The 13,353-nt window shown below is 41.2% G+C and overlaps 1 protein-coding gene across 1 annotated transcript; it reads right to left on the bottom strand.

Moving 5' to 3' along the window:
- Nucleotides 1-1,901: 1,901 nt before the first annotated feature.
- msl2b (MSL complex subunit 2b) lies at nt 1,902-9,771 on the bottom strand. Its single transcript, XM_031742164.2, has 3 exons — nt 8,450-9,771; nt 4,726-6,086; nt 1,902-3,513 (listed from the first exon to the last, which is right to left on the bottom strand). Exons 1-3 carry the CDS (start codon nt 8,589-8,591, stop codon nt 3,214-3,216), a joined length of 1,803 nt encoding a protein of 600 aa, XP_031598024.1. The 5' UTR covers nt 8,592-9,771; the 3' UTR covers nt 1,902-3,213.
- Between the last annotated feature and the right edge of the window lie 3,582 nt (nt 9,772-13,353).

Here is a 13,353-nt window from a genome sequence, read left to right on the forward strand (position 1 = left end):
TGGGTCTTTTGAAATACATTCATTTAATATGAATATATAAGATTTTGATGTTTGTCAGTAGTTTCACCAATTACATTATTAATACAGATTTTAATTTGAAATCTATGTAATTTCGCTTTTTGATTGCTGCCATGTCATCCGTGTCTGTTTTGTCTTATTTTTGTAAATGTTTTATTATTAGGAAGAAAGAAATTTATACTGATTATCATTATTATAATTTTTCCTTTTTACAAGACATATTCAGAAGAGGCATGGCACAAAAAAGTCTGAAAAAGAATTAATACAATCATTGAGTTTAAATAAAGGTAAGATAAATAACTATTCTGTTACAAATAGAATTAAAAACATGGAGACAGATTTTTTAAGTAATGCAGGAGAAGATGAAACAATTTTGGAAATTTCAGAAGACCAAGATTTTAAACCAAATATATCAGACATGATGTTTAATAATGAAGCTAAAAAATGATTGGTAATATTTTTGGCAAATGAGATGGATTCTTCTGACAATATTTATAACTATTTTAACATTTTGCACAAACTTATTTGCCTTAGAAAATAAATAATTAGAAAGTACCCCAGAAATTACTTGTATTTGTAATAATATAGAAGGAACTGGGGCAAAATCTACTGATTACTTGTATTTTTATTCCTGCCAATTTTAAAAGAAATTAAATCTAATGAAATGTTTCCATTTTGTAGAGTTTTTAGGTTTGTAGTAGAAGTATTTAAAAAACTTTGGTAAATAGCAGAACATATTATATTGGAGACTTGTTCTCACTACACTGACTGTAATCTGTACAGTTGTAATAATAATAGTACAATTTGCAGAAAAGATGATCCACAAAATGTGAATATTGAGATAGGAAAGAATACTGAGAAAGGATTTAAACATCTGGATAAAGAACAGAAATTGCAATTGATCATTTATAGACACACAGACGCATATGTAGTGTCTGATCTGTGTGATTGTTTAACTTCCAGGCAATAAAGTGTTTTAAAATCACATTTTGGGGATACGTTGATAACTTTTTTAAATTCTCTTTTAAACTATATTTACTAGTGATTCTATGAATGCATTTGTTCAGCAAATTTGAGGAATGATATTTCACTTTATTTAGAAAATGCTTTAAACTAATGTAATAATAAGAATGCTACCAAGCAACAACACTTGCTTCTAAACTAGACTTTGTGGATGCCAGTTAAATTGTTTTTAAACTTTTAAATTAAATTAAGGTCCTCCATTTAAGAGTTCCTGATATCCAGTCAATTCTTTATGAAGTGTGTAGAATATAAACCTTGACATCAATAAAATCTGTGATTTTATTTATTTTTCACAACTTTTTTATCAGGAAGTTTTACGACTTTGTAAACGTTTGTTTGCATTCAAGCTGATTTTTGACAGTTGTAACAAAAGAATATCCAAAACTTTGGACAAGTTGATCTTATCTTACTTAGAATTGATACTTGATACAAATCACGTAGCAGAATAAACCACTGGTAACCTAAACATTACTGATATAAAATTGCAAAAGTGAAGAGAGCATTGTCACGTTTTAGAGAACTGGATTGTCCCCACAGTCAAGATTAAAGCCATGTTTCATTGAATCAAAATCATTCCTGTGTCTAAATTTTTAAAATGTATTGGCTATTTTAGCCTTTACATCATAAAGATAGGTTTATTAATAAAAAGGCATTTACAGTTACATCTGTAGTCCTGTTAAAGTGGCTCAAAACTGCTTAATACCGAAGGCATGTTGCTGGTGCCAAATAATTACTGCAGCATTAAGTCCAACACTGCCCTCTAGTGCCTAACTTTAGCAGTGCAGACAGATCAATAAATACTTTCAACATGATTAATCTCGGTGATAAAGGGTAGAAACAAATAACCACACAACACTTTGTAAGTTTCTTATTTTCTTTCTTTTTTGTGGAAATATGTTACAGTTATATTACAGGTCTTTAAATGCCCAGAGGGAGAACAAAAACCTTTTTGGAGACACCAGAAACTGACGCTAAGACGACGACGACAGGAACTTAACCGGAAACAAACTGGTGCCCAACACGTAACCTCTACGTTAGGAGACGTCCAATAAATACTGCAAATGTTGTTAACGCATTTTTATTTAAAAGAAAACAAAACAAGACAAGGAAAACAGGTGTGCTCTCCTCCTTTTGAGTCCTTTGTAGTATTTAGCAGCAAGTGTGTAGCTTCCAGAAACCAAAAAACTTGTGGAAAAGCAGTGCACAGGGCCTGCAATCAACCAGAGTTTTTATACACGAGTAAGAACAACAACAACAACAAAAACATGAAAAAAGAAAAGTGGGATAAGTGCTGAAGTTTTACCATCATCTTGCCTCAAAACTCACCAAATCACCCAACCTTCCCCAAGCTTCAGGATCTTTAAACATTCAAAAGACATAATCAAAACTCGGCTGGTGGTTTTAATCATTTTTATTCCTTACGTATAAGAGCTTTTATTTCTGGTGGTTTACAAAATCTACTTTTACCAGTGCGAAAACATTCTGGTTGAATGCAGACATCTCCCCGCTTTGCATCGGCTTCCATTGATTTTAAAGTAACTTATAAAATATATCATAAAACGTCTTCTGAAATGGAAACCGATAAGTCCATGTACAAAAGGTTCTCTCTTATATATAAATTACACCAGTCTCTGATGAAGGTGGTGGTGACGATGTCTCCGTTCCTGCTAGTAAAATTCCTCTTCAAACAAAACCCTCCCATACACACTCACATGCTCAACGCACACACACACAGACATGGACACACAGACACATACACACACGCTGAGAGCCGTGTGACCGTGGTCAGCACGCCCGACTTAGCTACACAACATGCTCTACATATTACCCATAGTAGAGAAGAAAACAACAACAAAATAAACCCCTCTATACCCACTGAAATGAAATCTCTGCACATACAGTAACGCTACATCTCCTCTTTCTTTTTCTCTTCTCTGTATGCAAGACCACAAGCATGGTGCAGTTTCGGGCGTTTGGACGGAGGGCGCCTCCTCAGCTTCAGCTGGTGACCCTCGCTGCCGCCTGTCACTGTAGCTGCCTTTGTTCTGGCTCCGCCGCTGCACGAACCGATGGGTGACGCCACCCAGCAGGGTGGGGGAGGGGCGGCGGTGGTGGGAGGGGCGGGGGAATGTGTGTGACTACTGACCGCGGAAGGGGAGGGGGGGCCGGACCTCAACAGTCAAACCGCATCTCCAGCGAATCGTCATAGCCCCGGTTGTCGTGCCCTGCCCCAGACAGGAAGGCGGCCGTGACGGGCGCCCCCGTGGCTGTGGTGACGTTAAGGAGGGTGTTGCCCGGGGAGCTGGTGGCCGGACTGCGGAGGGCCGCTGCGGCGATACTGGTGAGGTTGATGCCCAGCGTGAGCCGGGTCTGCTCCAGAGCTTTCTCTGGCACGGCGAAGGCCTCCAGCTTCTTCTCGCCATTGGCCATGTATGAGTTCTGGCAGCCGCGGCAGATGCAGTCCAGGCAAGCCTGAGAACAACAAATGGGATCAATACCATTTAACAAAGAACAACAACATAATAGATGATGTTTGGGTTATAGTTGTGCCTTTTATTGGTCTTCTAAAAATAAATAAATAAAATAAATCTTTCTGGCCCAGTCTTCTGGTTCACTTTGACATTATGCTTTTGTTTCTTTGGAAATCGCTTTTAAAGGTTTCAAATATAAACAAAGTTATTATTAGAAAGTAAATATTAAGTTTAATTTGCCTTCTAACAGTTTTCAAGACATCTCATCACTTCTACACACTTCAAAATGAATGCCTGTTGAAAGTGTAAACTGTATATAAAAGATGGATGTAGCCACTGTGATGTCATCCATTGGTGGATAAAGTCCTGTAATGAAGCCTCAAGTTGAGCATTTATGGGATAATGGTCAGTTGGTGACATTCGAGTACATGCCTATTGACCGATAGCATGTCAACATACCCTAGATAAGCCTACTTTCTGATTGTAACAATGATTATAATTTACAATACGGACTTAATGTTTTATTCAATACGACCATAAACTAGTGACCAAGCCGATAAAGTCATCTAGAAAGTGTTTACTGAAGTCACAGAAAAGGAGAACTGAGGGCTGGAGTCACTCCCTCTTCTCCATTAAGAAAAGAGGACAGTTTGAGGCAGTTTGCAGTGGCTATGTCCACCTTTTATACAGTTGATCTATGGCTAAGAGGGGCGATCGTGGCTCAAGAGTTGGGAGTTCGCCTTGTAATCGGAAGGTTGCCGGTTCGAGCCCTGGCTTGGACAGTCTCGGTCGTTGTGTCCTTGGGCAAGACACTTCACCCGTTGCCTACTGGTGGTGGTCAGAGGGCCCGGTGGCGCCAGTGTCCGGCAGCCTCGCCTCTGTCAGTGCGCCCCAGGGTGGCTGTGGCTACAATGTAGCTTGCCATCACCAGTGTGTGAATGAATGGGTGGATGACTGGATATGTAAAGCGCTTTGGGGTCCTTAGGGACTAGTAAAGCGCTATACAAATACAGGCCATTTAAGAGGAGCTACTACCACTCAACACACAACTTACAGAAAACCAAAATCTGTCCTTTGATTTGAATTTACAATTTAATACAATTATTTTTTTACAGAGATGCCAGTTTCTTACAATGCAATTAGTTTCAATTTAATGTGATAACAAACAGAAGCGATTTTATTAGCGTATGGGTAGTGTGTGGAGCATTCTCACCTTGCGGTTTGAGTAACAGGGGCAGCGTTGCCCCCTACAGGTCAACACTGAGGGGTTCTGGGTAGCCCGGCCACACTTGCAGCCCTTCTTCTCCACAGGCTTCTTGTACAGTGGCTTCGAGGGGCTGGGTGGGTGTGTGAGGGGGTGAGGGTGAGGGGGTACTCTGTCACGGGGCTGCGTGCGGGGTTTGGGGGCCCCTTGCCTGGCCTTGGTGTACGACTTCTTGGCGGCACCATGGTGCTCCACAGTCTTTTTCAGAGCCTTGTTGGGGACAAGTACAGTCTTACCCACCTTAGGGGTGCTGCCATTAGGTACCGGGGCTAGGTGCGGGTGAGGCATTGCTGCAGGGAACTTAGGTTCCTGTTTGGTGGTGGCACCAGGGTTGGGGTGGTGGGGGGAACTGTTGGCACCAACGGGGGGCCCTCGTAGGAGGCTGGAAATAGGAAGGGGCTGCACCTTCTCGCTGTCGCTCTCTGAGCGGGAGCGTTTGCGGTGGCAGCGAAGAAGAATACGTGGGGTGACTGCAGAGGGTTGAGGAGGGGGCTGCAGTGAGGGCTGTGGGTGAGGTTGGAGGGGACGGGAGCTGTTCTCTGAAGGGAGGGAGGTGATGAGGCGGGATGAGTCTGGGCCTGATGGGCAATGAGGCCCGTTTAGGCTAGACTGAGGTACCGAGGGGAGGCAGCCTGGCTGAGAGTTGGGCTCAGGTGAAGGGTCAGGGTCAGACTCCGTCTCTAAAGTCCTGAGCACCTCCTCTACACTCAACAGTAGCGGCCCCCCGCCATGTTTCAGGTCGTCCCCGAAAGCGCCGATGTCACAAAGTCCCGTCTCTGAAGTGCCTGTGACACTCACACACTCCGGGATCTCCTCTGAGAAGCTCTCCTGCTTTGTGGTGATGGGGTGCAGTCTGTCTGAACTGACCAGACCGTTACAGTCATGCAGTCCGTTAAAGCCCACGGGGCTCGGTTCTTCCACCTTGAGTTCCTTTGTAGCTGGACCGCCATCGGGCTGCCCCACCTCAGAGGTCGACACCGTCTGTGACAACCGAACAGAGTCTGAGACATCCTCCACTTCTGGCTCACGCTCCGCCAATGTCAGGCCCTCATTGAGGATAGCCTGCAGGTCAGGTGAGTCACTGGCAGCGCTGGCTATGTGTGGTGCAAGCGGCGACTGTGTGATGTAGAGACAGAGCTTCCTGTAACAGTGGACGAGCAAAGAAAGCTGCCGGTTTTCCTCGAAGCGGGAATAGTCCTTGCACCAGCTGCAGGACGGCTTCAGCTGCATTCTCTGACCCTTACAGCCTCGACAGACGTAATGCTGACATGACGAGTTGGTGGGAGCGATGGGGTCCTGCAGCAGGTTGCCTGAGCATGAGAGGACAGGGACAAAAGGTAAAAAACATTAATGAAATTGCAAATATCACAGGAACAGGCAGAACAGCACACATAGATGATTAAGTGGCCATTGCAGGATCCAGAAAAGACAGCATGAATTTTTATTTCTGGTGTAAAATAGGCCTTTGGGGTGTGACTGGGTCAGTAATGATGTCTACTGGGGGTGGGTTTTTTTCATGTTAGGGATCACTCTGCCTCTCAGCTTTGGACACTGGTGGGGCACTAGAAAAAGATAACTGATGGGTTCTCTTCCTTTTATATGGCTGTGCAAACACTAAAAAAATGCATAAACTAAATTAGCTAATAAAATTCAGGCAAATTGATGCCTATTTGCACACTTCCGCAAATAACAATAGATACAATAATCAGCATTTATCATAACTTACAAGTTCACAGTGAGGTGGCAGTTTTTTGTATGTGTGTGTGTTTTTTTTTTAACAAATAACAGAGCATGTGGTCTGCATATATTTAAGGTAATGAGTTTGCATTACCCTAGTTAATGTTTATGGCCTTTTGATAAAGGTTAAAAGTGTATATTTTCCTTTGGGGATAGCAAAAATGTTTTATATGCATGTAAAATCATGAACATAGAAACAAGCCTGGCAATAAAATCCTTAACAAGCCAGCAATCATCATTAACATGCGATAAATTATGGCTTTATTTACAGACTATTGGTTCCTTTTTTGCCACAGCTTCCTAAACTGACATGTATTTGTAAACCTGAGCTGTGCTTGGAAGCTTTCCAGAGTGAAAGACAGCCTCTCTTTGAGGGGAGCTTCCTGCTAGAGAGTGCAGCTGCAAAAAGAAGGGGAAGGGATGAAGTTCCATTCACAAGAAACAACCAGGCCTACACATACGGCTCTGCCTGTCTGACAAATCAAGCATAACTCTATATTTAACATGTCATAAGGACTATTATAGCCATCCATCACAGAGGAGATGGAAGTTTCTCAGTCCTCTTGCAATCACAGAACCATAAATATCACCTTTACGTAAATAAACGCATAAATAATTCATCAAACCATCCATTTACTGAGAACCTGCAAAAACAGCAGCCACGGCTTCCTCTCTATATTGGAAATGGTATATACACTCACTCTGGTTGAAAGGAAATGCAATGCATTTTGTATGGGCGGTGAAAACCCGGTATTAAATATACATTAAAAGGTTGAATTTAATATGCAGCCGAAGAAATGCTCCCTATAATTTTATTAAAGTTCGTTTTAGTTCAGTGAAGTAAACACTGTAAGCGAGCTGTCTCCTTAAATGACTCCCTCTGCTTTCCTTTCCTAGATAGATTTTAACATTTCTGTATCTGAGGAGGAGGAGGGTGAGAAAGCAGATTAGGTGCTCAGCATCCAGCATAGGAAGGGGCTGTTATTCAACAGGATGAACTAGAGAAACGCCCAGATGCTGCCAAACATCACCCAGAAGGGGGTGTGTCAAGATGGGTGTAGCTGTGACTTGAGATGCGTTCATGGCACCTCGGAATTTACACAATAAACAACCTTTCTATGTCATTTGGGGAATACAGCAGAGTTTAACAACGCAGTTTGATTTAAAAAAAATTACACATTTAAAACAGAACCTGTTAGTTATAACAATAACTAAATGTATAAACAAAAAATTGTTTTGCCAGTATTGAGGTCACACTCATAAAGTTAAAAAGAAAAAGGGGCGGAAAAGTGTCTTTAATTCAAAGGATTTCCTTTAAATGTAAGCAACTGCAAATAAATAAATAGCTAAATGTGAACTAAAATATATCTATAAAATGTTCTTAATGTGTTTATATGCAAAGAAGCACTTAATTTTAACATAATTTTTAAAGCACTCGGTGGGGGCGGACTGGATTTACTAAACTTGCTTAAAAATAAGAACATGTTTTTAAGTTATGCAGATTTCCTAAAACTACAACCCAACAACAACAACAACCCCCAAACAGTAGGGCATTACTGCCAAATATGTCAGACATAATACTGGCTATAGTTTGATTACCTGGTTTTCATGATCCACAGGGGCCAAAATCGTAAATGCAATTAAATTTGATTGATTGCACAGCTCTGAATTTAAATAAAGTACAAGCACTTCAAGACATATTCAAGTACAACACTTCATATGTGCGACAACTCAGTTTCCACCATGCTGCTGAGTTTTTTTGTAAAGTACTCAGACATTTCCGTCAGTGCTTGAACGCAGCACCATTTAAAGGCTCGCTCCCACTGTTAAGACAGCTGACAACGTTACCTATAAAACATCCCCTCGATAATAAACACACACACACATATACACTGGCTTGCTGTTACATTAAATTATAATATAACCTCACACTTACCGCAGACCAAGCAGGAGAGGGACTGGCGGAAAAACGGCAGGAGCTTGCAGAGCTCCGCAAGAGCCCGGGGGTCTCGGGGGTCGCACTGCAGCACCGACCGGCTCGCAGACACGAAGAGAGAGGTCGCATTCACCGGGTTCATCTCAGCTGTCTGGGCCCGGCGCTCCCGATGTATTAATACGTTAATAAAAACACACCAAAGTCACACAAGAGCACAAACAAACTACCCGCAGCTCCTGTTTCCCGTGCGATAAAATTACTGTTTTTATCAAGGGAGTCCGGTGGGGTCTTTGAAGGGGGCATATAGGTGGATGTCACGGCTTCAGTTCCCGGTTGCTAGATAAATCCCACATGAAGAGCGAAGATCCAGGTTTAGTCATCCCCCGGTCACATCCAATCCATCTTCAATGCGCTGTCTTAGCTTTGAAATCACCGCAGCCTCCGATCGGAGATTTTTTTGCACTAAAATGCAGCTTCATGCGCACCGGTTCGGTTCGTTTACTTCCCATACGTGATTTAAATTAAGACAAAGCATCGTGAGGCACTCCTTCCGTCGCCAGTGGCCTTTTTAACGCTTCCTCACAGACACAGCTGGCTAGCTAACTAGCTAGCAGCTCCGAGATTCAAGCAGGCTACTCCGTGACAAAGTGGCCCGGTTTGCAATCGTACTCCCATGATATCCCCATAGTCCACATGCATGCCTGTCCCGAGTTGAGCTGGTGTCACACAGAGCATCAATTACCCCACACCGGGGCGTCAGCGGCTCCTATTTCCCCACTCGGTGCAGCCCCAGCAGGCTCGTTATGGTTGTGTTATTGTTCGCAGAGATTCATGGCGGCTCGAAAACAAAACAGGCCGCCCCGGCTTCAAAAGCTCCTCCTCGGAGAGAAACGCCGACAGCCGCGCCTCGACAGGGGAGATAGCGTGCGGACGAGCAGATGGTGGCGTCCGAAACAAAAATAATATCGAAGCCGCCGCGGTTCTATCTGTGTGGAGCCGAATAAGCTAGCGGAAGCACCGGGCTCTGGTGACAGTGCTAGCCGTCAGAGCTGCGCCGGGAAGCCGGCTAAAAAAGCAAGGCCGCTCCCCTCTTCGCGGGATTAGCGGGAGTCTTTCGTTCTAGTTTTCCTCCTTGGTGGGAATGTAGTGGGGAAAGGGGAGTTTATCAATCCTTTTGGAGCTTTCTTTATACCTCCCGAATATCAAAGGAAACAAAAATGATGAATTTCCCTGTTTGTGTACCTTGCTATCGTTAGCCACGGAGTAGTCCTCGCACATCCCATCGCGTTTCCCACACATAAACAAGGGGGCGCTGTTTCTCACATCTCGCGAGAACTCGGATAACGCGGTTCAATTAAAAAAAGGAAGCGTGGTAGATCTAACATATTGAGATGATTTATTTCACTTTTTAAGCATAATAAACGAAAATCAAACTTCTAGATAGATAGATTTTTTAAAGGCCATGTTGTTGAAAAAAGCACAACCTATTCTTGGTTTTGATTTAGGAATAGTGACTGATATTTCTGATATTTGCATTACTTTTTCATTTCTTCTTTATATCTAAGGAGGCAGTAAGAAAGTCATTTGATGACATTCATTTTTTTAAACATCACGATGGCAGTGAAAGTGCCCACTTTAAGACTTCACAACTAAACTTAAAATCCAGTGGGCTACTTTCATCTTCTGTACTCTCTTTGGTACAATTGGTACACTGGTATATATAATGTATGTCACATGTGGAAAAAATGTGCCATTAAAAGACAAAAATCTGAAAGACAATCCTTCCATTGTAAGTGTAAGGCACAGTTTCACTACCGCTGTTAGTGCAGTGACTTCCTATTGAGAAATACTATTATCCTTAGTTACATTCAACTGATGACTTCTTCAGTTTCACACTGGGGTCAAACTCTAAATGGACTGGTGACCTGCCCAACGCCTATGCCCTATTATAACTGGGGTAGGCTAGTTTAAAAGATGAATAGATTATATTTTTCTACACACACACAAAAAAGGAATTTAGCCTAAAATGACTATTTTTCTATTATTGTTCAAAATGACATACTATGCTCATTTGAAGCTCCATATCAAATTCTCTATATCTAGATCATTGTACTTTATTGCAATTTTGACTTTTAATTTTACTTTGGTATCCACAGTGGTAGCTACGTCACACTTTATTCCTTTGAATTTCCGTGCGTGGTGAGATCTCGGTGCAGTTCAGAGATAAAACCACGGTGTGGTGGTGTTTGAGAACCAGAAGGTTGACCAAAGACGGGGGAACTCGGAAAGAGAGGATATAAATACATACTCACGGAAAAGTCAAACTAGTGTTTAAAAAAATGGCAGCCTGTCTGATTGAAACAAGCTGATATCTATCAATGAACTATCCCAGAAATTACCTTCTGTTTCCTCTCTCTTTTTTTTCTTTGTCTACAAGGCTGCTGACCACCAGGGACTTTCCGTTTGGTCTCATTGAGTTATGCGGAAGATAAAAATACATTTTCAACAGCATGCTACCTTACCATCCAGTTACAGTGCAAACAGTTGGTCAGCTTTGATAACTGATGAAATTAAAATTTTTAATTATTTCAGAGATTTTCCCAGACATTATCAAATAAGTTTTCAGCTTTTTAAATGTAATCACTTTCTGCTCTTGTTCGTTAAGCCTAATAGTGAGCTACAAATCTTCATTCATTTGACAGCTGGTTAGACAAAACAAAAAATTTGAAATCTTTAATAATTAATAATTGAATAATTAATCATGTAATAAAAAAGAATCGACGAATCAGTGATGAAAATAATTGCTGTAGCCCGTCTGTAAGTTTCAAAGTTCTAGTATTCCCATTTTACATTGACAAAGAGTGTGAATTTCAGTTTCACTAAGAAGGCCAAACTTAGCATATAGTTTACTGACATGCTCTGACACACTTTTCACATATGAATAGATCTAAACACGAAGCTGCCAATCAGCCACCGAAAACTTTTATTTTCCTTTATAACAGTAAGGTCAGCCAGCATAAGACATTCTGCTCATAGCTGTATATTACCTTTGACTACACTTGACAGTGTTGACTGTGAGTATGGCTGCACACTCACACCCTGCTCAGAATCCATGACATCTAGGCCTCAGTAGGGCCTCAGAACACAGCTAGAGCCAGGGTAGACCCAGATGTGTCTGTTTTTTGTTTTTTTTAAATTTGTAAGTTTTGATTTTGACATAGTTAATGAAGTTTAGTAATTACTCTGTGCAGTAGAACAACACGTTGTAGTTGCACATAAAAGATTTCAAAGCCACAATACCTGAAGCTTTTTCAGTCAAAGTCTCATCTTATAGGAACCTTTTAGTTTGTACATACACGGGGTAAAAAGTAAAAGCAGAGTACTTGTAAAGCGCTTTTCTACTCAGTCTGAGCACTCAGAGCACGTTATGTACTACAGTTTTTAAATTCGTTCAACTTGTGTGGGTTTTATTAAGCAATATAAAGGTCAATAAAAGGTGAAGTTTTAACAGCTGTTCAATGACTTTGCCTGGCCACACAATACATACTCGAACTGCTGTTCCTGCAGTTTCTCAGGCAGAAACCTGTTAAATGTTCCCAGCTCATTCAAAAAGACAAAAGGCGACTGAGCCTTTGCTGTTAGTGCTCCTCGGTTGTGGAATGACCTCAACGGTGTCTTCTTTTTTAGTCACCGCTAAAGACTCGTTTATGTCATGAGGCTTTTTTGTAAATCTATTTTTTATTTTCAACATTCTCAACCGAAGTCCATCTTATTCTTTTAATGTACAGTTTTAAAATGTAGTTTTAAGTTATTAATCACAGTGGAGTCAAACTGTGGTTTTGTTCTTTGTCTTATTTTGACCTTACACCTGTGTCTTGTGTGTCCTATCTTTACCTGTATGTAAACTGTTCTAGTTTGTTCTTTTGTTCTCCGTTTCTGGGAAGCACTTTGTACTGCTGGTTCTTTTAATTGTTATATAAATAATTTTGCTATTGGTGTTCAGAAGTGCAAATATATACAAAAGCCTGCTGATAAAGACCATGAGATGTGGAAAAAGCATGAAAATTAAAGCTATAACTGACACAAGTATAGTTTGAATGTTTCTGATATACACGTGCATTCCATGTGCATGAGTAATTCCTCTTTTAAGGTTAAACAGTGTCTCATGGAACCATGACTGTTTCCTTTTTTGTTTATTATGGCAACCGTGGGTGCTAAAAATAGTTGGTTAGTCAGACTCTGAGGGCTATTCTTAGTGTGTCTCTGATCATGCCCATGAGTTTGGGTGATTCCCCTGCTGTTTCTCACATGTGGCACCAAGAATAGTTTGTCTATGCTGAAATAATTAATCGAGCATTCATTAAGATAATTTGTGTTGTATTGTTGTATTATTTAAGTCTTTTTGTTTTAACATCACAAACTTGTGCAGCAGCTTTTATGACTCCACATTCTGTGTCTACTTGTACAGTTAATAATATCAGCACATGCCTTACAGACACGTTTGTGACCACTTGCATCTACTCAGTTTCAGTTCCTTCAACTTCAAGTGGAGGATCGTCACTGGTGACTGGGCCGTAACCACAGACTCAGCTGTGGTTACGGCCAAGAGACCAAACAGCAGTCTTCAGAGGAAGAGCCCTCAGTTGTAATGTCAGTTTTATGAATGAGTTCAAAACGACCAATAAAAACTATAATGTGGTGGCTGTCAGATGAAAGCAAAAGAGGTAACAGAGTTCCGATTACAGACAGCAAATCATCAAAAGGCCATAATGAATGAAGCTGTTATTAAAGGTTGAGCGATTTTGCTTTATATTGGTGAACTTATATTCTCTTGTCATTGCACATTTTTCATCAGTCTGCCTGTGATTTTTTAGCTACTTACCTATGTCACCTATGTCTGCTGT

This window comes from Oreochromis aureus, linkage group 9, assembly GCF_013358895.1.
Source record: "Oreochromis aureus strain Israel breed Guangdong linkage group 9, ZZ_aureus, whole genome shotgun sequence".
NCBI classification, from domain to species: Eukaryota; Metazoa; Chordata; class Actinopteri; order Cichliformes; family Cichlidae; genus Oreochromis; species Oreochromis aureus.